Source organism: Pteropus vampyrus, unplaced genomic scaffold, assembly GCF_000151845.1.
Source record: "Pteropus vampyrus isolate Shadow unplaced genomic scaffold, Pvam_2.0 Scaffold30, whole genome shotgun sequence".
Taxonomy (NCBI): domain Eukaryota; kingdom Metazoa; phylum Chordata; class Mammalia; order Chiroptera; family Pteropodidae; genus Pteropus; species Pteropus vampyrus.
In genome coordinates this window covers 348,298-373,815 of record NW_011888811.1, presented here as the reverse complement: position 1 = coordinate 373,815, position 25,518 = coordinate 348,298, and the positions used below count along the sequence as shown (strand labels likewise).

The 25,518-nt window shown below is 43.1% G+C and overlaps 1 protein-coding gene across 1 annotated transcript in view; it reads left to right on the top strand.

The window, feature by feature from the left end:
- The window catches only part of DOCK2 (dedicator of cytokinesis 2), a 370,198-nt gene that overhangs the window by 10,403 nt on the left and 334,277 nt on the right, over positions 1-25,518 (top strand). The window contains exons 5-14 of the mRNA XM_023528646.1: positions 138-234; positions 2,917-3,065; positions 8,034-8,169; positions 10,220-10,374; positions 14,786-14,867; positions 20,130-20,265; positions 22,685-22,760; positions 23,765-23,841; positions 24,433-24,558; positions 25,333-25,410. Coding sequence (XP_023384414.1) covers positions 138-234; positions 2,917-3,065; positions 8,034-8,169; positions 10,220-10,374; positions 14,786-14,867; positions 20,130-20,265; positions 22,685-22,760; positions 23,765-23,841; positions 24,433-24,558; positions 25,333-25,410 — 1,112 coding nt within the window. The remainder of the gene's footprint in view (positions 1-137; positions 235-2,916; positions 3,066-8,033; positions 8,170-10,219; positions 10,375-14,785; positions 14,868-20,129; positions 20,266-22,684; positions 22,761-23,764; positions 23,842-24,432; positions 24,559-25,332; positions 25,411-25,518) is intronic.

Here is a 25,518-nt window from a genome sequence, read left to right as displayed (position 1 = left end):
TGGCTATTGGAGGCAGTTTAGTCTCCTGACAGCAAGGCCCCTCTCAACAGCTGCAGCTTAATGGAAATTTGCCAGCATTTTGTCCTGTTAGCACCTGGGTCTTAATTTCACACCATTTTCTCTTTCACCTTAAATAGAAATATTGAGAACATCATTCCTGCAGAAATTCCTCTGGCACAAGAAGTGACAACGACACTTTGGGAATGGGGCAGCATCTGGAAACAGCTCTATGTGGTGAGACTCTAAACCCTGCTCCCTGGGATGGAAGCTTCTTATAATCTTTGGTTTGGTTTAAATTTGGAATTTAGCCTTGAGCAGGGCAAGCCAAGATGACTTCAGTGACATAGTACAGCAAACTGTATTGAGGACATTAAGGCCCAGAGAGGTTAGGTGACTTTCTCAAAGCCACACAAGCTAGTAAGTAAGAAGTGAGTGATCCTTCTAGAGCTGGTGTGAGCCTTCTGTTTTTAAACTAGTTGCAAAAGTTGTCAAACTGGAGTACTTTTAAGAATCACCTTGAGAGCTGTTAAAAAAATAAAGCTTCCTTCAATGGGGCTCTGCGTTTTAATAAACCCAGGGGATTTTGATTTCCTGGTCTGCTTATAACACCTTGAGAAATACTGTTTTCATATGTTAATTAACTAATGGCTGTTGTTCTCAGATCTATGAGGAAGCTTTGACCCTGGAAAAACAAAGAATGAATTTTGCATGTGTTTTCCCTGTATTGAAGCAAACCCAATTTTAAATCCTCCTTTGATGCTTCTCAAGTTCCTAATGAAAGCAATTAGCTAAGAAAACCATTAAGCTGAGAGTGAAAATGTCAACCAAAGCTTACTGCACATTTGTTACAGCACTGTGCACACCTGCTGGTGTACACACACTATTTGTAGACTTACATTTTACAGTTATAAATGTCAAATCCCATGTGGGTATTTCATAATATATGGTAATTGACACACCCAAAAGTTGTTAGGAAAGTTTAGGGAGCAAACAGACTTGAGGCTAAATGGTTAATTATTTGTCTCTACTACCCCCTTTTAAAACATCGAATTCACATGCCCTGCGGAACCTTGACATTTTTCCCTTAAGCAGTCTTTGAACAGCAAATCCGTCATGGCCTTTACCGCAATTCCCTAGAACAACGCACAGAGCTCTACAAAGAGCAGTGTTTATGATTACTCTTTATTAGAAAGGATGCAAGGCAGGAACAGCCAAAGGGAAGAGATATACCAGGGCGAGGTACTGGGGTGGGGCTGGGCACAGTGATTCTATTTCTTCTCCGGGTGTGCCACCCAGCACACTGATATGTTCACCTTCTGAGAAGCTCCTTGAATCTCGTTGTCCAGAGTTTTCCACATAGTTTCATTACATAGTCATGATTGATTAAATCATTGGCCATTGGTCATTGAGCTCAATCTCTAGCCCTCCTCTCTTTCTTGGAAGTTGGGAGTGGAAGAGGTGAGGGGAGTGGGGCTGATAATTCCCACTCTCCAATCCCGTGGTTGGTTTCTCTGGCATCAGCCTCAGTCCTGAGGTTATCTAGGGGAACTCCCAAGAGTCATGTCATTAGCGTAAACTCAGGTAAGGTCCAAGGATTCCTTAGGAATAAGAAAAGCCACTCCTATCACTCAGGAAATTCCAAAGGTCTTAGGAACTCTGTGCCAAGAACCAGGGACCAAGACCAAAAATGTGTTTTATTATACCATACATGCTTTCCCAAATGAAAAGCCAAAAGTACTTGACACAAATAGAAAATTAGAACATTATTCACATAAATACATTGAAAACAAGACGGTGTTATTAAATGCTTACTCTAGTGCCTGTCACAAGCCCTCATATTTGTTAAAAAATAAATTAATAAATGTAAGAGAGGGGTTAAAGTCATATTACCATGAAACTATTATTTTCTCTTTCCCTTAGAAGAATTGAAGGAGAGTGGAAAAGAATCGCCATAAAGGCTCATGCTATTTGATGTTGTGCCTTTGTACCACCAAAAGCCATTTTGTGCCCCACAGGTTGTATATATGTCACACTTGGGGAAACACTGTCCTAGAAATGGGCCTTTATCACCAGAGAAATGGTCCTGGTTCCCCGCCTTAAAGGACTTGAGCTCTAGGACCTGCATTATAGCTGTAGGGGTGGAAAAAATTTCACCTCTTCCCTTCTAGGTTCTTAGGCTGGTCTCATAATTAAGTTGAGGTAAGACAGTTTAATAGGAGAAAACAAATTTAATTTCACACCTATGGGAGCCCCAAAGACATGAGACTTAAAAGGCAGCCAGGTAATTGAGGCTTATATAACACCCGGAGCAGAGGTAAGGAGTAGGGGTCTAGGAATATAACAGGGAGGAAGGCCATTCCCTTGGTGGCAGAGGAGATGTTTGGAAAACAGAGGTTGCCTGTTATGCAGATAAGCTTCTTACCTAAAAAGGTATCTCTGATAATAGCTCTCTTCCTGGTACAGGCCTTTTTTCAATGTAAATTTAGGCAGTTGAGGGGGAGGTAAATAGTTTTTCCTGAATCTGTTGGCTTTTGATTGCCTTTAGCTCAAAATAATCCTCATACCAAAGAGACATATTTCGGGGTGGCAAAAATCTGCTCCCCTTCACAGCAGATGTTCATGGTATTCCTGCTTCTGTGTCTTTTTGGATAAGAGTCAGAAATCACCCTTTCTTTAACAAGGAAGTGATTGAGATCGTAATTTTTGCTTCTGAGAAAATTCTGTGGCCCAGAGTGCGTAGGGTAGGAAACATGTCAATGACGAAGACCAGCACCCATCGTTTTGTTGCAGGATAGGGGCCAGGAAGGATGATCAGCCATGGCCCTGAACTTGCTTGCCCGATTAGGGCACAATTTGCCAAATAGATGCCCAAGCACTTTGGGCACAGGCGATTGTAGATTGTTTCCTGTTTCCTAGGCCAGCAAAAAGGAGCGCTTCCTCCAGGTGCAGTCCATGATGTACGACCTGATGGAGTGGCGGTCCCAGCTCCTCTCAGGAACTCTGCCCAAGGACGAGCTGAAGGAGCTGAAGCAGAAAGTCACATCCAAAATTGACTATGGCAACAAGTAACCTCTCTTTCCTCTGAAAAGATGTTTTCTTCCCCTACTCACCCCCTTCTTCTCTTTCTCCCTCCCAAGAAGCCTGGTTTCATTTTTAGATGTGAGTTTGCCACTTTGTATTTGGAAAAAGGCTGTTACCAAGGCTGTACTTGTGTGCCTTTGTTATCACACCCCTAAGACCCACGGACAGGCAAGCAGAGGGATGGCTTGCTTATGCAGTAGTTATTACCGGGCTGAGAGATTTAGGACACTCATTTAACCTACTTCCAAGGGGTTGGGGAGCACAGTCATGCTGGTTCACTTTCAGCTTAGTTGTCATTTTATTCCTGCATTTACAAAACTCTCCCTTAAATCCCAGTGTGAGACTTAATGTCCCTCCCCCATCCTAAATTATCCAAGCCACATGCCATCAGCTAACTCATGCACAGTTACAAAAGCGCTTCCTCAAAAGAGAATAGCAGAAATTGGTTGGAGTTTGAATGCTGTGAAGTTAATACGAACATGAAACAATTTTTTGAGGCCGGACAACCCACTGATAATAATAGCAGTGGTAATAATATTATAATTTAATCTGGGCTTATTGTGCACCGGGCTTGATGCTAAATGTTTTACATGCATTGTCTCATTTAATTCTTATAACAACTCCAAGGGGCATGCAGTTTTATTGTTCTCATTTTTTTTCCAGATGAAGAAACTGAGGCTCTTAGAAAGGTTAAGTAACTTGTTCAGGGTCACACAGCTACTAAATAGCAGGATCAGAATTTGGTTCCAGGCTGTCTGGCTCCAGAGTCCATGGGCCTCACCTCTGTGTGGCTCGGATAGCATTTGAGAACTGTAAAGCCCCCTCGCCCCAAACATTCTACTCATTTGTTCATTCATCCCAACAACAAACATATGTTGAGCACTTATGATTGGCCCGATTTCTTGCTAAGTGTCCAGGTTATAGAAATAAAAGTTCCTGTCCCCTAAGGGACCACAGTCCAATTAGAGTTGAGCTACAAGTAAACTATTGACATGTATTGTTGTAAGTTTGATGGCTTAGGGAGCAAGAATGTTCTGACTTGGACATGGAGAAGGAAGTCAAGGAAGGCTTTCTGGAGGCAGTGACTCCAAGCTGAATTTTGAAAGAAGAAGAAGTAGTAAGTAGGCTAAGAAAAAGAGAGAGCAGGAGTGTGTGAGAAAACATGGCATGTTCAGAAGACTGCAAAGTGGGTCAGAAGGCTGGAACTTTCTTGAGAGGGAACTAGAAAGAGCCTGCTCAACGAGAATAAGAAGGAAATTTCCCAGCAGCCAGGCTTCCTTGCTTTTGTCATATGCAGTAGGGAAAATATCGGAAGAGGAAAGTCAGTGGCTCTAACTTACAGCTGCCTCCCATCCCAGGAGCATAGTAGTCCTTCTGCTAGTTCTTCTGCTGGCAGCTGTCAAGCGTGTCCAGATCTGCTTATCGTGTACATCATCCCAAAGTGACGGGAAAAGTTAGCCATGCAGCTGCTGCTGCCATTGGTGCAGTGGCGTCTGAGCACAGCTGTAGCTGGGAGTGTGGGAATTGAGAGAGTTTTGCTGTTTTATAATAATGGCATCTATGACCTTCAGATGTCATTTCCTCATGAAGGTTCCGAAGAAAAAGGAACAAGGATGGAAGAAATGGCCACCACTCATAGGAAGCCTTCCCTGATTTTCCCCCTCCTACCCTGGCCCGGGTTAGGGGCTCTTGCAGGCCCTGAGCACCCTGACCAGTAATTACCTCCTTACTGGCTTGTCTCCCCTGCTGTGCTGGGAGCGTCTCTAAGATAGTGACTGTCAACTCATCTCTATGTGCCAGGAACAGCATCTGCATATAGTAGGTAATCAGTGCATGGTGGTGACGGGACAAAGAGGAGCAAAAGAGCCCTCTGTAAATCAGCTTTGCATCAGCAGCATCGCCCAGGCCAGCCCTGGGGTTTCAGTTTCAGTCAGTTCCCTTTGGGGAAGTGAGAGACGCCCTTGGAGATAGAGGCCCTGAGCGAAGGGGCCCCTTTCTTCTTGCCTCCCTCCCTAGATGACTTCAGCTGGAAGTGAGAGAGACTTGTATACCTTAAGTTAACACTGGCCTGCTACCTTGGGGCCTCAGAGCTCTGAGCGGGTTGGGTAGGTGGTTTCCTGAAAGTCAGAAGACCAGGCCTCTGTCGGGAGCCTAGGCCTTAGGCTGTGAGAGTCAGGGAGGCATGACAGGAACTGAGTCTTGAAGGATTGATCAGAATCAGACTGTTAGTCCTCCTCCCTCACTCTGTTCCTTCATTCAGACATCATACTTTTGTTGAGCATGTGGTAGGCCCCAAGGACATTTACAAAATACGGCCTCTATATTTAATAACAAGAAGCCAGTAAGAACTAATAATGACTTACTGAGTACCTATTATCTGCCAGGTACTATTTTAAGCACTTTCCAGGTATTAACTCAGTTATGTCTCATGACAGTTCTTGTTTCTCAGATGAAGAAAACTGAGGCTCACAGAGTGATCAGATCATTTCGCTCAATGTGCACTGGAAATTGAGCCAGGTAGCTTGACTCAGGGACTCAGAGTCGAGGTGCTTAATCACTACATTCTGTTGCCTCCCCAGGACTACATGGGTTAGTGAGAGAAAGAGAGAAGCAAACAGACACTTGAGTAGAAAGTCATGCATTTCATGAGAGGAGGAAACATGGACAGAGGGTGTGGGGAGGCTGGGGGTGGGAGGCAGGGCAGAGCGTGACATCTGCTCTGAATCTCACAAGACTTGCAGGAATTATTAGGTGAAGAAATGCAGGGAGGGAGGGAGGGAGGGAGAGAGATGATGGGAGGAGCTGCAAGGCGAACATGAACATGGAGAGGAAGGCAGACAGAGCCTAGAGCTTTGCGGGCCTGAGCACCAGATGGAGAAGTTTGGATTTGTCCTGAGAGTGATGGTGAGCCACAGAAGGAGCCATTTCTGTTTTTTGGGGTTTTTTTGAAAATAAATTTTTTATTTTGAAAAATGCAATCGGTGGGGCTTCTTCCTTCACCTTTGTCTTGGGTTCACTGTATCACTTTCTTGAACAGAAGGGAGCAGTGGGATTATCTCCTGAGGAGAAAATGGGAAAATTCTCAGTTCTCCAAAATGAATGGTCTGCTGTCCTATTGGGGGACAGCCTCTCCTGATGCTGGGTTACGGGAATCCCAACAATCCTGCCCCTTGACTACTAACACTCCCACGTTTCAAGGGGTCTAATAATGGACAAGCTCTTTGGTACTCAAAGAGTGGGGGAGGAATCCTCAAACGACCCCTCCAAATCCCATGAGAGCTGCACCTGGGAGTATGTTTTATTCATACATTTTAGAACCATACCCATGTTGATAAATTTTGAAGAGAAAGAGCCAGAGAGATCTTGGCATTAAATTATGTATCGGCTTTGCTCCATCTTTTCCGAGGTCACGTGAGCCTCTGCTCAGCATTAGTTGAATGCATTTGTTCCCCCTGAGCATCGCCCGCTCGGCAGCATGGCTGTGCAACATTATGAGTCACATCTAGTTGGAAGTTAATTTCCTAATGAATGTGGACAAACGGATGAACCTTGGCTCCCTTCCGTTTGCATTTGGATGAGATGAGAGATGTGCCTCTCAATTTGATTCTCAAATAAGAGACAAAAACTTAGTCTCTTTTATTTATCCTTGCTGGCCTTCCTCCAGCTGGTACTCGGTAGTGGTGCCCGAGTAGGACCACTGTTGGCCTTCTCACAGTCTCTGTCAACCCACTTCCCTCTACCTCCTTTGTGCGGACACCTGAGGGCCTCCATCTCTACATGAAGTACAAAAGCAACTTCAAATTAAGGCCTCTGCAAACCTACCCCTTGTCCCAACCCAATATTGCTCCTATCTAGAAAATACACTGTAGAGGTTAAGAGTGAAGACTAGGATGTCATGGTACCTTTTACTAGCTGTGTGATCTCGAGCAAATTAATTAGCTCCCAAATCCTCAGTTTTTCTTCACCTGTAAAATGGGGGTATTAATAACAGCTCCCTCATAGGACTGTTATAAAGGTTAAATGCCTTAATATACATAAAACATTTAACGTGTAAGCTGATTGCAAATGCTGTGTGAGTCTTTGCTGTTCTAGTATCATAGATGCCAGAGTGGCAGGTACAGTTGAAACAAATCAGACCAAATGGGAAAGCTTGTGGCATGGAAGTCAAGGCTGAAGAGCTAAATGAGATTTCCCCCAACCAAGTTCAAATGATTATTGAATAAATATACACGAATACTTTCTCTGCATCTATATTATATTACATTAAACAAAATGAGATAGGGCACATGTCTCCTTTGAGTCCTCCATCCCTGCTAGTCCCAGAGCCTTGCCTCTCTCACGGGTATCCTTGGTAGTATCAGTAATTTGGTGCCTTTTGTCCAGACTTTTCTCTCTGTTCATTGTTATTCGTGTCCATTCCATGCACCCAGATAACATATCTGGCTTGGTTTGTGTCTTTGTTTTCTTATATATAAAATATACTGTATGCATGTGTCCATACTTTTTTCTTTCTGAGACATATCATTAAACACACCAAACAATGTCATATTTTCAAAACCCTGCTTTATGGGATTTCATGACAGATAACAATTAAGTTAACCTTCCCCTTTTGATAGACGTTTTGTTTTTTTCTTTTCAACACTATGATGATGCAAATAATGCTTCAGTACACATTCTTGTTCAAGTGTGTGATGTTTCTCTAGGTTCAATATCACAGGAAGTACATTTAAAATATTTTAATATACATTGACATAGTCCCCCCTCCCAAAGAGCCTGTGCTGTACTGTACCAATATGACTCTCAGCTGTGTGCACGGTCTTTGGTATAGAGCTGTTTCATGAGAGTCAGTGATCTCCAGAAACCAGGTCAACTTTCTGGTAGAAACTCCTTGCCAATGTCCTAAAGGCTTCAGTCTCTTCTGATTTATCCTCACCTCCTATTTTGCTTTTCAGAATCCTTGAACTTGATCTGATTGTCAGAGATGAAGATGGAAATATCTTGGACCCTGATAATACCAGTGTCATCAGTTTATTCCATGCCCATGAGGAAGCAACTGAAAAAATTACAGAGCGTATCAAGGAAGAAATGGTGAGCTTTGTGAAACAGGCTCTGGCCAAGTGAGGCAGACATTTAGCACACTATAAACTTAAAATAATAGGCTAATTAACTAGATTATATATTGTTCAAGGGGACATCTGTCCTATTGTCTGAGATGATCAGTAACCACACACATTTTGTTGCATTTTTGTATTGGGATCTATAATTCATTCTGCATCCATCCTACAGGTAGTTTAATGCCAGGTAAGTTTCCTGCTCTTGTAGAGCTTTTATAATTCAGAGAGGAGAAAAGAAGCAAGGCAGTAAAAAAGCAAATAAATGGGCAAATTAATTCCAGGTGGTGATAAGTTTCTAAAAGGCAATAAACCAGGGTTATGTGAATCAGAGTGAATCAGGAGCTATTTTGAAAGGTACCATTAAGAAAGGCTTCTCTCAGGAGTGACATCTGAGATGACACTTGTATGATGTGAAGGCACAAACCTGGGAAGATCTAGGGACAAAGTAATCTATGCAGAGGGAACAGAAAGTGCAAAGTCCTGAGGTGGGACTGAGTTCTGCATGTTCAGAGAGTAGAAAGACCAGTGTGGATGGGGTACGATGAGCAATGAGTGAGTGTAGGTGATGATTTGGCAAAGTGGATAGCAGGAGTTGGCTCTCACGGGACGTGAGAAGTCATGGAAAAGAGTTAAGATGTTATTCCAAGTGTGATAGGGAACCAACAAAAGATTTCAAAGAAACATAATATTTTCAAGGTTAATATAATCTAACTTATAATTTAAAAAATTTTAATCACTGTATATTATTCGAAAGCAATCTTAATTTTAGCTTTCTTGAGATATAATTTTCACACACTAAAATTAACTTATTTTAAACTACAGTCTAACGAATCTTATTAATATATAGTGTTGGGTAAACTCTACCACAATCCAGATGTTGCATGGTTCCATCACCTTTAAAATTTCTTTGAATTCCTTTACAGCCAATCAATCCCCTTTACAGCAATTCCCAATTTGCTCTTTGTGACTATACTTTTGCCTTTTCTACAGTTTCATGTAAGTTTAATCATATGGTTTTTGTGTTTGGCTTCTCTTACTCAGCAGGATATTTTTGATGTTTATGTTGTTGTGTTTATTAATGTTATTTTTTTCATCGCTAGTTGTTATAACATTGACCAGTTGTCAATGGCACATATTGACCAATTAGACATTTGAGTTGTTTCCAGTTTGGGGCTATTAGAACTGATACTGCTGTGAACATTTACATATAAATCTTTGTGTGGACAACTTTTTATTTTGGCGGGGGTTGGGGGCAATAATTAGCAGTAGAATTGCTGGATCTTATAAGTGTACATTCAACTTTTTAAGCTACTGCCATTCTATTTCCCAAAGAGGCTATATAATTTTGCATTTCCATGAGCAACATATGAGAGTTCTAGCTGCTCTGCATTCTCGTTATCACTTGGTATTGTCAGCCTTTTAACTTTAGCCATTCTAGTGGTTGTGTAGTGTTATCATTGTGATTTAACTTACAGTTCTCTGGATGGCTAGTCATGCTGAGCATCTCTTCATGTCTTACTGGCCATCCTATTTGTATCTTTTTTTTTAACGGAGTGTCAGTTCAAATAATTTGCCTATTTTAACTGGACTGATTTTTTTTTTTTTTAATTCTTGAGTTGTAAGAATTCTTTATTCTGGATACAAATTCTTTGTCAGATATATGTTTTGCAAATATATTTTCTCCCAGTCTGTGCCTGGCTTTTTTTTCTTTCAAAAAGCAAAAGTTCTTAGTTTTTATGAAATTCATGTGAGCAGTCTTTTTCTTTTATAGTTTGTGCTTTTTATGATACTAAGAGGGAGGCTGGGTCAGTGATGATTTTCTCAAAGTGAGAAAATCAAGGCCAAGAGAGTCCAAGTGACTTATCTCAGATTGCAGAAACGTGGTGGTAGAGCTGAGAATAACGCCAAAGGCTTCACGCTTGAATCGTACATGATTCTCAATATCCTAGACCATCTTTCTGTTGTCCTAAGTGGTACTGAGCTAATTTTCTCCATCTTCTTCCCTTCTTTCTTTTGTCTCTCAGTCAAAAGACCAGGCAGATTATGGAACATATGCCCGGATCTCCTCATCCCCTACCCACAGCCTCTATGTCTTTGTGAGAAACTTTGTGTGCAGAATTGGGGAAGATGCTGAGCTCTTCATGTCTCTCTATGACCCCAACAAGCAAACAGTCATAAGGTAGGTGCGGTTAGCATGGGCTGACTTCTCTGTATGCGGGACACTGGAGTTGCAGACCACGGAGCACATTTTCTTTCCATCAGCATTTGTGGAGAAATTCTTACCCAGAAGAGAAACCGAACCTACCTGAGGACGTGAAATAACTTCTTTAGGGTGTGGAAGTCAGGTGCAAGTATTACTTACCACCAAATTTTCCCCAAAGTGGGGTTATGATTACAGGGTTTTGTAAACAGGTTTAGATTGCTGGAAAACAATCAGAAATAACAAGATTCAGAGAGGTAGAATTGATAGAATAAAAATAACTATTTTTAAAAGGAACTCCAGCTGAGAGGGAAGAAAATGCCAGTAGGAGGTAGATAATGTACTAAAGATAGAGAGAGGCACATGAAAGTGAGTTTGGAAAAAATAAAAATAAGAAAGTAATAAAACCTTGTGAGCTACTATTCAACTATTGAAATCACGTTTCCTAATATATAATGATATGAGAGAGGTGTTCAAATAGGATGATCAACTCTAAAAGCCAGTTACTAATAGTTTGCAGAGTATCTATTCATTTTTGTAAATGATATATACTCTAAACGTATAGAGCTTAGTTTACTTGTATATTTAATATAGTAGATGTGTGTGAGAGAGAAATGAGAGTATAGATAAAGGTCAAGAAGAGGATGTACAAAAAAACTCTAGCATGAATTTATTTTGTGTGATGGGATTAAGGGTGATTTTCCTCCTTTTTATACTTCTCTATATTTCCACTTTTGTACAATATATACAATAATAAGACTAATTAATAAAAACAAGAAAACTTTGCTACTATAAATAAAATAAAATAAGATAAAAAATAAAATAAAATAGGAGTTGAGAAATGAATGGTGAAACCTGCATTCTTCATGGCAACAGTGGTCTAAGAGTATGGCCCTGACATCTGCCTAGGCGCACATCCTGGCCCCACCGTTTATTCTTTCTTAACCTTGGGCAGGTTGTTCATTTTTCCTAAGCCTGAGTTTCCCATTTGCCAAATGTGAATGCCAGATTCACAGGATCGTTTCTTTGAGGCTTTAATGAGAGAAATCACATGAAGCAAAGGGCCTGGCAAATGCTACCTGTGCTCCAAGTGGTAGAGGCTATGATTATTACTACTTAAATTAATTATTCTTGAGAACGGAGGAAGCGAGGGAACTTCTGGGTACCTCAGCTCAAGGAGGGGAAAACACCTTTGGGAATCTCCAGGAAGAGACTTCGGCACACCCCTGACCCCCACTGCCATTCTCCTCTCCTTGTGGTTCAGACTCATCCTTTCTCCTAGGTGACCATTGCTTGTCCCCTCTAGTAGGGTTTTGGTGCAACACATGGTCCTATATTTGAGTTCCCTGTTGATACATTAGAATAGAGCTGGAGCATGATCATCTGCTTTTATAGAGAAAACGATGCCTTACTCGCTTGGTGTATGATGATTAAATGAGATAACACACAGTGCCTAGTGAACATGGTACTTTGGAAGATAATGGCTCTCCTGGAGACATTTGTGAAACCTGGAGGGACTGATTATTTAAGAAGACTGAACTTAGGTGTGTACATGATCTCACTTAATCCTCATTACTCCATGCCATTCGGGTGAGAACGTGAGGCTCAACGAGGTCAAGCGACTTTCTCAAAGTCACACATGTTTACAAATGGCAGAGCTGAATTCCTACCCAGGTCTGTTGGGCTCCAAAGACAAGGTAGTTCCCACTTCAGTCTGTCACGGAGGAGCTCTTCCCTCAGGGTAGTAGCAGATATCCTGAATGGTCTCACCAGGGTCTCAGTACTGTCATGGGGGAATGTTATTCTTTATAGCAAACCTAAAGCCCTAGCTTGAGAAAGCCAGACCAATTCACCTGGCTAGGCCTCGGGGGGCACCGCGAACCAGTCTCCCTGTCCCCTTAGGACCCACCCTGAAATAGTCTGCGAGTCTTAGTCTTCTTGCTGTTCCTGTCAGCTGCTCCCAAGACACCTGTGACAAGGCACCCTAAAAGCACTAATAGGACCCTCCCTGCCTCTTAGAAAACATGAAAATTCCTCATGGTCGAATTGACAAGGGTGCATGGCCTGCTGGCCCATTTAAGTGACGGATGGCCTGAGCCAGCTCTGGAGGGAGACAATGGATCGGTGAGATGGCCGCTCTGTTCCCTGATGTGTCACACCAGATGAGCTGCTCGATGGGGCATGCCTGAATGATGCCTCTGAGAATGCCAGAGATGCAGGGAAGCCCTTGAGAGATTGAGGGACGAGGAGGAGGACAAAAGGGGCAGAAGCCAAAAAAGTAGAAAAGAAAGAAAGAAGAGAAGAGGCATAATTCGAGAAAGGGGCTAGGGAACTTGGAAGCCCTCCCTGTGTCAGTCTGATGCTGTTCGTTCCCTAAGAAACCAATCTTCTCCACTCCTGCCTGCCCTAATCAGGATTGACATGCAGTGAACCACAGGCAAGTTCAGGCATCCTCATTGTGGCCCAGACATGGATAGGGGAGAATTTCAATGTTGGGATGAGTCATGGTCAGGTTCCAGTGGGTGCCTGAAGAGATCCAGTTTGGGAGATTTAAAGTAAATTTCTATAGGACAAACAAAGAAGCAGTTCAGGCATCAGGCCAGTGGCAAAGCCCATTTCTAAAAAGAGCTCGAGGAGTTGGAGTGGTCCTCACCTTCCACTGCGGAGGGTGTCGTATGGAGGAGATCTCACCTGTCGTTATGCCAGGTGGGCCTTCTAGATTTACCATACAGGTCTTCCTGGGCAAGGATGGATGGAGCCAGCTCAGCTCTCTAAATTGCTTTTCTTATTTATGATTCTATTTCCCCTAGAAGAAAATTGCTAGGGCCCGCTGCTTCGACCTAGCAGGGTGGTTCTCTATGGGGCTTGCTACAATGTAATGAAAGGTCCTGGGAAATACCCATGTATTTCACTGTGACAGTTCAGAAATAACCAATGGGAAATAATTTAAAAATTTTTTGGATGGGCCTTCTTGGTTAGTTTGCTGCAAATTTCACTAAAAAAATTGAATCTTACTGAAAAAAAAAAATGGTACATTTAACTTGATTGAATTTTAGCCACTGGTTGATCCTGGGCTGTGTTCATTTGTTATTAGTTCCATTTCCCCCTTGAACTTTGTTCAAATTACTCTTGTTAATCTTCTAGAAGTGAGTGGCGAGAAAGGAACAAGGCCTCAGACAGAATAAATCTTTAAAAAGAAGGCAGTTCCCTTAACTTTTGTTGCATTCTTGGGATGATTTGGTTTTTGAGTTTTATTTTGCTTTTTCCTAATTCAAGATAATGAGCATTTATTTAGCACCAACTATATACTCCTTGATGGCATGGAAAACCTAAAGATTTAACTTGGCTAACAGTACTAAGCTTCTCCTTAAAGAAGTGCTAGACTATTTTATCTTCCTGGTGCAGCCGGCCTGACCAGTATGATCCATACAGGGTGGTGTATGGTTGCTTGAAGATATGAAATGATAAATGATCATATATCAGAACCATGTGACTGCCTGTCATAAAAACCTGAAATGGATTTCAATTAGCCCTAGGATCAAGATGAAATCCTTGAATGGCTTAAAAGGCCTACATGGTCTAGCCTCAATCTCTAATTTTTCTGTTACCAGTTTCCCCTTAGATTTGTGTTTTAGATGCATAAGCTCCACCTGCCTCAGGGCCCTTGCATGCATGTTTGTTTTGCCTGAAAAATTTCTTTTCACCACTCTTTTCTTGACCAACATTATTTCCATGTTGCACCCTCAGCAAAGACTTCCCTGACCACCCAGACTAGGCCAGACTCTTCTGATTTGCCTTCTCATAATATCCCGAACTTTTCTTTTATAGCGCAGTTGCATATAAATAGTTGTTACAACTGCATTTAAATAGTTCAGTGTATCTCAGATCATGGCTAAGGCCCGCTATGGTCCATCACAGTGTGATGTTCCGTTCAAAGAAACAGTCCTCTATCCAACACATAATTTAAAATAATTCAAATGTTTACTCAGTCTCAAAAGGGGAGTGGAATAGGAAGGGCAAATACATTCTTAATGTCCAGAAAAATTCTACCAAAATCCTTTACCCTTCATCTCCGCCCCTTGATAACCTTGTGGAAGATGCTGCTGCTCTTCAAAAATATTAGGCAGCTGGGCCAGGATTTGCTTGGCAGATAGGGGAGGGAAAGAGACTAAATACACATATGTTAGTAATTCTTTGCCCCTGCTGTCAAACCTCTGTCTTCCCGACAGAAACACGATCTCTTGGAGGGAGGGACCATGTCTGTCTCAAACACTGCTGTGTCCCCAGTGGCCAGCATAGTGTGGGACACACAGTAGAGGCTTGGTGAGTGTTTTTACTAAATGAATGTTGAGCCCCCAACAGTAATGGGCTACCACTTCTCTTCTCACAGTGAGAACTACCTGGTGCGATGGGGCAGCAGGGGCTTCCCGAAGGAGGTCGAGATGCTCAACAACCTGAAGGTGGTCTTCACGGTGGGTGTGCACTGTCTTCTCATTACCACGCTTCACACTCCCAGGGGCATGATCTTGGAAATGAGGCTGGTTGACTGGTCAGGAGGCAGTGTGGCCTCGGTGCAGAGCCCTGTTCTGTGCTTTCTGCAGGGATTCAGAGCCGCAACGGAGGGCTTTGTGTGCTCTGCGGAAGCTGTTGGGGAGATGGATCTTCTCCTCTCTCTTTCTTCCTCCTTCTCTATCTTTTTCTCACTCACTCGCACACACAGAACACATGCAGAGCACTATGTAAACAAGTACAAACCTCCTCCAGCAATCGTATCTAGGTGCACTGGGTACCACAGCTATGCTGATTTTCTGGGTAATTCATGGTTAACCTGAGTTCTTTTCTTTGGTTCAGAACTAAAAAGCTTCCTCAACTATATCAGAAAAAAAGGCCTTCCTAGAACATTGGCTGCCTTTGTAAATTGGATATTCTGAACATAATTAAGTCATAGATGACTAACGATGTTTTGGGTCCCTGGGATCATCCTTCTAAATACCTGTACTCACTGGGCAAGACATGTGTAGAAATGTTGAAATGTGTTGTTATTTGGATAACTTATTTCTGAGAGTGAGTAGACTTTTTAGCTCTGGGAAGGAGAAAGAGTGGGAAGGAGATAAAGGTTATCATTTCTAGCAGAGACCCCTCTCTTGTCCTGTTCCCACAAGGCTGTGTCAAGAGTGTGATCTTAAGACACCTAAGGATATTGGTGTTGTCTACAAACTCCTTTCAGGAGAAGAGCATTTATGAGATTTTTCACTGTGTTGCTTGTGTGAGCAAGAGAGATTACAGAGGAGGAGGTAGGGAGGGATTTGGGCATTGACCAAAATGATGGGTTTGATCCAGGAGTGGCCAACATGCTATATTAACCTACCTCACTTTACAGTGATTTTCCAGTTACAGCCCGTTAAATGCAATGTCTTATGTTATGTCACAATTAGACTAAAGTGCAGCTGATTTGTTTGTTATTTTCTAAAAAATGAGCCCATAGGTCCTAATTGCTTAGACAAAGTTTTCTTGGCTTATACAAATGTGTCCAATCCTGTTTATCTATTATTAGTTAGAAGGAGAAGCCTATTTATTTTCCCGATAAATAGGAGAGTCCCACAGGGCTTTGTGATTACACCAGGAGACAGATGTTTCATGAGAGGGAGAAGGACAGGGAATCAATCAGTGGTTCATTTTGCAGAGAACCAGTTCATGATGTAAACATGCGGGAAAGGGCATCGGTAAATTTGTGTCACTCGGTATTAATGAGAATGGGATCCTGCCTTCATGGAATTCTCCCTGTGCCACCGCCCCTTCTTCCCACAGCAAACGAACCTGAGAACCTTGGGTGACTAGTTCAACAGGCTGACACTTCCCTCTCTTGAAATGATGGGAGTCTTCATTTCAGGGCAAGGAAGGTCATGCTGTTCTAGCTTCTTTTATTGATTCAAGGGCTATCTAGTGAATACTGTGTGTAAGCTCTGTGCTAGTTGCTGGGGATACGGCAGTGAATAAGCTGATAGGCTCCTGCTCTCATGGTGTGATGGGGAGAATTCAGAAAATAAGTAAATGAATAAATAAAAAAGAGAAATGTCAAAAGGCAATCTAGGCAACGTGGATAATTAAAACAGGGTGATATGATGGCGTTTGACTGGGAGTTGCTTTCAGTTGGGCACTGAGGTGATATTTAAGTTAGCGATGAGATAAGACTTGGCAGGCATGTGCCTTTCTGGCCTCATTTATCTTGTCTCTGGGTGTTCACTCTTTTTAGTTTCCTCTTTGGGGGCAGAGCCTGAGGAGCTGACATGTGGGTCGGACCAATGGTGGACTTCCCCTCTGTCTGCTTGACAAACATTCACCCTCCGTGGCCCTGTTAGAGGACAGAGCATATATCATGAGGTTCCCTAAGATTTTGTCCGGTTTGGGGGTTGCTGCCAACACATGGGAAGCACGACTGAACAGTAAGAGGAGTACTAATGAATAATTAAATCAGGTGACATGGGCTTTAAGTTTCATTGTCCTGCCTCAGCTCCTCCAATGCATCTGAGTTTTATAAGGCCAAAGTAATATGATTGAGAGACACCACAGATTGGAGACAGTTCTGAGTGAGGGTTGCCCATTTACATACTCTCCAGAGAATAACCTGTGCTTAGGCATTTTGCTATGTTTATGTAACATATTAAGATTCTTTAGTGCCAAGGGTCTCTGATGAGGCAGCTCTTAGAGATCTGGTGTCTTCCTTTGAGCGAGTGAAATCTTATCAGAGAAGAGCGGCAGAATGGGGCTTACCTGGGAACCTTATGGGTTTATCTAAGTTGTCTAAGTGTATTATTTGCTAGGGCCGCCATTACAAAGTACCACAAATAGGATGGCTTAAACAACAAAACTTGTTTTCTCACAGTTCTAGAGGCTGGAAGTCCAAGATCAAGGAGTTTGCAGGGTTGGTTTCTTCTGAGGCCTCTCTCCTTGGCTTGCCAATGGAGACTCCTACTGCCTCTGTCTTCACATGACCTTCCTTCTGTGTGTCTGTGGCCTAATCTCCTCTTCTTATAAGGATATATTGGCTTATGTCACCCTCATGTCCTCATTTTAGCTTAATCACCTCTTTAAAGGTCCTATCTCCAAATATAGTCATGTTCTGAGTAATGAGGGGTGACGACTCCAACATATGAATTTGGGGGGAACATAAGTTAGCCTATAATATCTAGGAAGAAACTTTTCAGGTGCCAGGGCCTCTGTGGCTCTGAATTGCCCCTGAAACATACCAATCTACATACTTCAAAAATATGAAAAGTACTAATGGGAAGAGAAAAGTAATTAGGGATGAAGGTCATTGAAAGGAAGCAAGACTTGAGCTTTTAAGGCTTTGGATATACAGAAGAATAAGCGGTACACATTTGAGGCGGAGGTGCAGACAGGGGACTTAGGAAGAAAGATCCAGCGTTGAAAGTGAGTATTGTGTGTTTGTGGAGCAATAAAGAAATCTTTGTGACAAAAATAGAGTACTTACATGCAGAGAATAGTGGGGAATCAGTTGGACAGGACAGCTGGAAATATATTATGTCTAAGGCTTTTCACATCAGCCGGGGAAGATTAGCACTAATAGGGTAGGAAATAGGGAGCTGTTGACATTGTTGGGGGTGGAGAAATGAAATAGTGAATGTGGCTTCTAAAGATGAGTTTGTAGGGGGTCAGAGTGAGTGGGAGGAAGGAGCCAGGCAGGCCAGAGAGGAGGCTGTCCAACCATCCTGTGAGATAGTTGGGATCTCAAAACTCAGTTGCCTACAGGGCAAGACAGGGAAAGCAAATGAGTGGAGAGTCTTCCTCATTCTGAAAGTCCCTCCTCCCCTACCATCCTTCTCTTCCTGCCTACCAGCAAAGGTGCTTTGGAGAGTGGGGAAGGAGATGTCCATTCTTCCAGCTACTGAGAGGACAGTCCTGTGTCGGTCAGGTTTCTCCAAAGAAACAGAACCGATAGGATATATGGGGCAGATAGATAGGTTTATTTTAAGGATTTGGCTCATATGATTGTGGGGGCTGGCGAGTTTGAAATCTGTGGAGCTGGTCAGCTGGCTGGAAACTCAGGCAGGCTTTTTATACTACAGTCTTGAGGCAGAATTCCTACTCCTCTGGGAAACTTCACCCTTTACTCTTAAAGACCTTCAACTGATAGGATGAGGCCCATGTATATTATGGAAGATAATCTCCTTTTTTTTAAAGTCAAATGATTTTAGATGCAAATCGGACCCACAAAATATCTTCATAGCAATGTCTAGACTAGTGTTTGACCAAACAACTAGAAACCATAGCCTAACAAAGTTAACATAAAATTTAACTATCACAGCTCCCCAGGAAGGAAGGTGTGGACCACATTTGGGCCGAGTCTTTCTTCCAGAGACTCTGTACAACTTTGTTCTCTTTCTCCCACATCAGCCGCAGTAAAAGGCTGGGGATGGCTGCTTTGTCTGATCCCTGGCTCTGATGCGAGCCGCCAGGCTGTTCCCAGGCATATGCCTGCGTAAGGATTAATTCGGAGAAGCAACTCTTCCCCAGCAAGGCCACGCCCAGGGTTCTCTGCTCCGATGCCAGCATGCCTTGATGTTCCTTCTCTAACTGATCCCAGCTGGATGGTGGTCCCAGGAACACTGAAGCTTTTAGATTTGAGCAGGGAGTCAGATGCTGAGGTGGTCCACGTGGTTTTTCCTCCTTCGTGTCTTTCTGATGATGAGAAAGATATACTGCGGACTTTGGTGTTGGAGTGACTGCACAATGTCTCCAAGGACTGAGGGTATGACTGTGGGGAAGCCCCTCTGTTTCTTTCTTTGTCCTTGTTTCTCAGTATCCTCATCTGTAAAATGGAGATGCAATAACAGTATCTACTTCTGAAAGTTGTCAAGGATCAAATAAAACTGTGACATGAGACTAGCATGGGAATGAGACATTAGCTTAGTTCACCAGTTTTAGCGTTCCTCCTCTCGAGCACACAGTGAGTGCATTTCCCTGTCCCCTTTGAAATTAGCGTGGTCACATGCCTTGCTTTGGCCAATTAAATGTAAGTGGAAGAGACATGTGTCTCTTCTGGGTGGAAGCTTTAATTGCCATGTTTCCTTGCCCTACTGAGGGGACCAAAGAAGCACGTGTGTGATGAGATCGTCCGTCAGCCAGGGGCCCAGAGTAAAGAAGGGAGTTGAGCCCCCACCCATCTGCATTGGACCTGTAGCCTGAGCTAGAAGGAAATGTCTGTTGTGTTATATGCTCTGAGATGTTGGGGTTGTTCGGGCCGTGACCCAACCTCGAATGCTATAGATACTTTAGGTACTCAGTAAATGGTTATTTAGAACTTTTCCCTCTTCCTTTGGTCTTCTTCCTCAGAGTGCTGAACAATGATGAAACGGATGGAGTCATTTGTAGCAAATGCTATTTTTTTGGGATCCTTCAGTGGGCATATAGGGAATCTTGCTTATATTAACGGATATTGTACCTCTGTCCTTCTCTTCTTACCAGACTGATGAGGAAGAATTGGGATGGAACACGGGAATCCTGCCGCTCAGTTTCCTTTTCAAAACTCACCTTTCTTTTCTGTGAAATGGGTGTGATAGCTCGGTTTTCTACCTTTCCCAGGACTAATTGTACAATTGGTCCATGTATGCTAAGTGCTAAGCACATCACCAAGAACTTACTATTACTAGGTTTCCTTTTCTCCTTTTTCCATTAGACGCTTGATATGTAACTGTTCATTTCCTGCCCTACAGGATCTCGGAAACAAAGACCTCAACAGGGATAAAATTTACTTGATTTGTCAAATAATCCGAGTTGGGAAGATGGATCTCAAGGATACCAATACAAAGAAGTGCACACAGGGACTGAGGCGGCCCTTTGGGGTGGCAGGTAATGACACATGGCACAGCATTAACTTTTATTGGAGTGTGCATTTTATATGGCTGCATTTAAAAGATTATTTCTTTCCCTCTCTGCCTTGCTCTCCCCACCTCCCATCCTCCCCCGCCAAATTTATGCCAGACAGACCCTAATACTTACATTTATGGTGACTAAATTGAAATAATTGGTGACTAAGTCCAGATTTATGATGAAGACAGTGACTAATGGGATCCTCATGTCTGGAGCAGAGCGATGGGAATACTGCACAGTCTGAGCAGTTGGCGCCTTTGCTCCCCAGCGTGGGAAAGAAGGAAGAACAACATAGGCAGGATCTAATTATGAGGAGCAAATCATTTTAAAAAAGACTCAGAACTGGAAATGCAGTTACACAGCATGAGTCACCCGCCACACATCTAAATCCCACGTGGAAGTGGACGCGTGGAGAGTTGGTGTGGACAAATGAGGCTGCTCCAGAGCAGCGTCGCCTCCACGTTTTTCTCCAAGCTGTAGCTCGCTCAGGGTTTCCAAGGCTTCACCATTCTCATCCCACTTTTACGGGTTTGGTTATATTTGACCATCACTTGCACTATTACTCATCTAATATATTTTCTCATAGTTAGCTCCCTTTATTTAAATTAAAGCACATTTTTTTTCCTTAAAAGACTGTTTAAATACATGTAGAAATGGCAATTGGATATACCAGTTTTATTTCTTTTTATTACAATATAAACTTCTAGTCATGTACCATTTCTAATCCCTGTATACCACGTCTCACTAAACCCAGTATTTTAGGTCCCCACTTCAGGGGACCCTGACCTGTCGTCATCACAAGCCAGCTGCTGTTCAGTGGCTCCCCTGGTACTGCTTGCAAAGTGGTGGAGAGGGAGAAGATAGCTCTACTGGTTTTTCAACCTGCATTGTTGCTAGCTAGCCCGCTAGGTGATCTTGGGCAAGCATTTCCCCTGGGCCTTAGTTTCATTACCTGTAAAATGAGACACTCGGATCTGGTTGGTCTGTGACCTGCTCTAAAATGCTCTGATTCTATATGAGGGGTACTCCTGACGTCACAATGTCCCTGTTCAGTGAGGGTCCTTCAATCTTGCCTCACAGTGTGCTTTTGTCCCCAGCTGTAGTCTGCCCTCTCTCTTGGTTTCAGGCGACAGCGACTGATATAACTGAAAGGTTCACAGATAGATTGCTTCAAGCATAGTGGATCTAGGAACTCAAATGCATTTACATCTCTCTATCTCTCAGCTCCTATGTCGTCTTGCTGGCTTATTCTGAAGATGGCTGTCCAATTAGTTGGCAAAATATTGTCAGACTGTTCCAAGCTTGCATCCTACCAGTTTAGCAATCCAGGGGCAAGAGAGCACCTCTTCCCTGTTAGTTTCAGCAGAAGCCCCAGGAGCTTAAATATAGGTCATGTGCTTATCCCAAAAGCACTTGCTCCAGGCAGGAAGATGTGGTCTTCTGATCACCCAGGTCATATGAACAACTCTGGAGTCAGATGGAGACTGCTGCACCCAAACCGTGGCCACTGAGAATCGGCAGGGATGGTCTGTTAATCAGAGAGAATCAATGCTGGGCAGGTTCAAATCTATTTCCGCTCCTTTTCTCGGCTCCCTAACTCCCGTCTTGAGCTAGATTCAGTCACTGTTTGATTATTATCCAAGCAATTTTAGTGGCTCCCAGTCCAGGACCTGGAGCGTTTGAGGTATTTCATATTGTTACCTTTTTAGTTTTCTATTTGACTAGCTTTTCTCAGTTTCTCCCACCCTCACTCCTACCATTTCTATAATCCCTGCTCTAATGCAGAAATTCTTCACCTTGGCTTTATGGATCTTTAGTGACTGATTTGAGGAGAAGTTTCAGAGGATCCAGGATCCCATTGGAATTGCAGAGTTCAGGGCTCTTACAGTTATGTGTCTGTGCATATGAGCACATTTATGAAAATGGGGTGAATAGTTTTCATTAGATTCTCAGATCCCACAGGGAGTCACTACTCTCATGTTTTGTAGGCACAGTAGACATGCAATACATATATGTCAAATCCATACTTAATTGCTTAATTCCATTAAGCAATTGAAGGCTGGCAGAGGGCTGGGCACTGGGCTGGGCACTGAACAAGGTAGACATGGCCTTTTCTTCATGGAATTAACTCTTTCCTCTTGACTGTTGCTAAACCATGGAGTCTTGGATGGTTCTGTGGCTTGCTGCCTTCCCCCCTGCCCCTCACCCACTTTGCCCAAAGTTTGCCAGGTGCCACATGTTATGAACACTCACGGTCTGTGTATCACCCGACACTGGCTTGCTTGCCTTCTTAGACTTTCCTGATCCAAACCCCCTGCCCTACAATCTCACCCTATTGTCATCCCATCCTGGGTGCAGGAGGGCTTAAACTATTCATTCATTTCTCTTCTTTGTCTAGTTATGGATATAACAGACATCATCAAGGGGAAAGCAGAGAGTGATGAAGAAAAGCAGCACTTCATCCCTTTTCACCCGTGAGTGATTTCCCGTTTCTTTCCATTTCTCCTAAGCCTCACCCTTTCTCATTGAGGACCACTCAGAACGGGGCGAACTGGTTTCTTTAGTTGGTGATATCCAGGTGGGGCCTCCCAAGAGGAAGGCAGGATGAGAATGACGGTCTCAGTGACAGGGCAGTTTTTTACCCACTCATTCATCAAGTGTTATTTATTCTACAGACGTGGATTGAAGGCTGGCAGAGGGCTGGGCACTGGGCTGGGCACTGATCAAGGTAGACATGGCCTTTTCTTCATGGAGCTTCTACTTATATGGGGAATTAAACAGATAATCAGTAAAAGATTAATACTAGGAAGACTCTTAAAAAGGAAGGAATCCCAAACCTTCAAAAGGAATAATTAATGATTACAGGTAGGATGGGAACTACAAAGCTGTGAAACAGCAGCAGCATATCAAGAATTTATAAGGGAGTTCTAACCCAGTTCTCATGGGTAGAAATGTCCATGACTGAAGAGGAGGGTCCTGAGGAAGGTGAATGTCCTTTCTCTGCTCTAAAAAGTTGTCTTTGAGAAAGCAGGACCCTCGGTTTGAGGATGTTGTCCTTACTTTGATGCCCCAAGGCAGGGCCAAGGAGAATGGTGTTTCATAACAGGTAGTGAAGCCAGTGACTGGTTAAAGTGTGTAACTGAGACTTAGCAGGACAGGTGAAGCCTTTGCCACCTTGCTGAGTTGATATTCCTTTTGAAGGCTTGGGATTCCTTCCTTTTTAAGAGTCTTCCTAGGAATAAAAAATGGCCTCTACTGATAGCATTCATTGGCGTTCCTAAGTTTCAGAGCCACGTTGCTTTGTGAAAGGGAGAGATATGCTTCTTGATGTCATATGTGCTCTCTGAGCTATCATAGGCTGGCTACTTTTCACCAACGGTGTGGGAGGGGCTGGGCAGCTTTGTGGAATATGTGAAACCACAAGTTGGGGACCTCATGAGGGCATCACATGAGCATTTTGTGCTCTTTTCCTTTCCAGAGTGACAGCTGAGAATGACTTCCTACACAGCCTGCTTGGCAAAGTCACAGCCTTCAAGGGAGACAGCGGAGGACAAGGTACAGTGCCAATGCATAAAGCAGGCTGGGTCTGACTCTGGCTTGGGGAGCCCTTGATTCTTCAGCAACCATATCAAAATCTCAAACCCTGGGAAACACAACCTTCCTTCCAGACAGGCCATTGCAAAAGAATAGGAGCATATGATCTATAGAAATGGAAACCATATCTCCTGAAACTGGGAGCACATCCTAGTACCCAAAGGAAGAGAGGAACTGATAGACCCTGACTGTTTTCTATGTTTTAGGCACTTTAGTATATTTTCTTATTTGATTTCATCCTTCCCACAGTCCTATGAGATAGATGCTATCCACCCTACTTTACAAAGGCTGGGCTTAGAAAGCTGGGATCATTCGACAGAAGCTCACACTGCTAGAAGTAACTGGTGGGATTCAACACAGAAATGTCTGGTTCCAGACCCCCTCTGCTTTCCACCTGCCTTCCTCCCCCTGGGACCGGTCACTGCATCTATGGTTGTTTGTCTCTGCTTCCAGTGGTCTCCTTCAGAAAGAGACCAAGGGAGAGGTGATAGGAGGGTGAGACTGAGAGCACCTTGCAGAGGTTAGCTCTTCACGGTGAGCCTTCCCTTCCAGGCCTCTGGGTGACCATGAAGATGCTCGTGGGTGACATCATTCAGATCCGCAAGGACTATCCACACCTGGTTGACAGGACCACCGTAGTGGCCAGGAAGCTGGGCTTCCCGGAGATCATCATGCCAGGTCTGGCCTTGCCCCGGGGTGGGAGGTGGTCCAGCTTGTCAGATCTATTTTCTTTTTAAAGAGTCAACTCCTTTTTCTACTGCCTTTCTATAACTCTCCCTGAAGGTAATCACTGTAAACAGTTTTTGCATCTACAGAAATCTTCTATGCATTCACGTAACAAACACAAATATATAAATATGCACAAGTAGTTTTTCTCCCACAAATGGAATCACACTTGATATGCTTTATATATTATTACTTTATAGCTTCATCACTCAATAATTTATCATGGACATCCTTTCTGCTACATATAGAATAGTTCCATTCTTTGGGGGAGAATATTGTCATTAAATTTTTAAACTATTTTTTAATTACGAAAAGATTCCATGCTCATTATAAAATGTTCAAATCGCTTGAAAAGGTATAAAGTGAAACTTTAAAAGGTCCCTCAAATCTTTGTCTGCAGAAGTAACCAGTACTATTAACATTTTCCATATGTGTATAACACTCTCTCGAAACTTCCCTTTTCGTCTTAAACCTGTGTCTTGGACTCATGTCCACAACTGCTCTCGCTGATTTCTCCCTTCTTTCCACAGTTGTATGGAGGGCCCACTGGAGGCCCGCATTGTAATTTCTTTATGCTCGCTTTCTCTGAGACATCAATTCTTTGTGCATTCCCCACGGGATTTTCAATTGTTCTTGACCCCATTCTCGAAGACACTTTTGCACCTCTTCCCTGACCCCATGTTCCTTGGACACACGGAAGTCACTCTTCTTGCTTCCACACAGCAGAAGATCTGTTTGTGTTCATCGTTGTTATCCATGGGCCAAGATCAGTTCAATCGGAGCTTTCCTGTGCCTTCCCAGAAGGTGTCACTAGAGGATGAAGATTAAATGATTTTAATGGAGAGACATACGTGGCCAATTTTGACCGTCCTACCTCCCTCTTTTGCAACTGATATCCTAGCATTTCTCCAT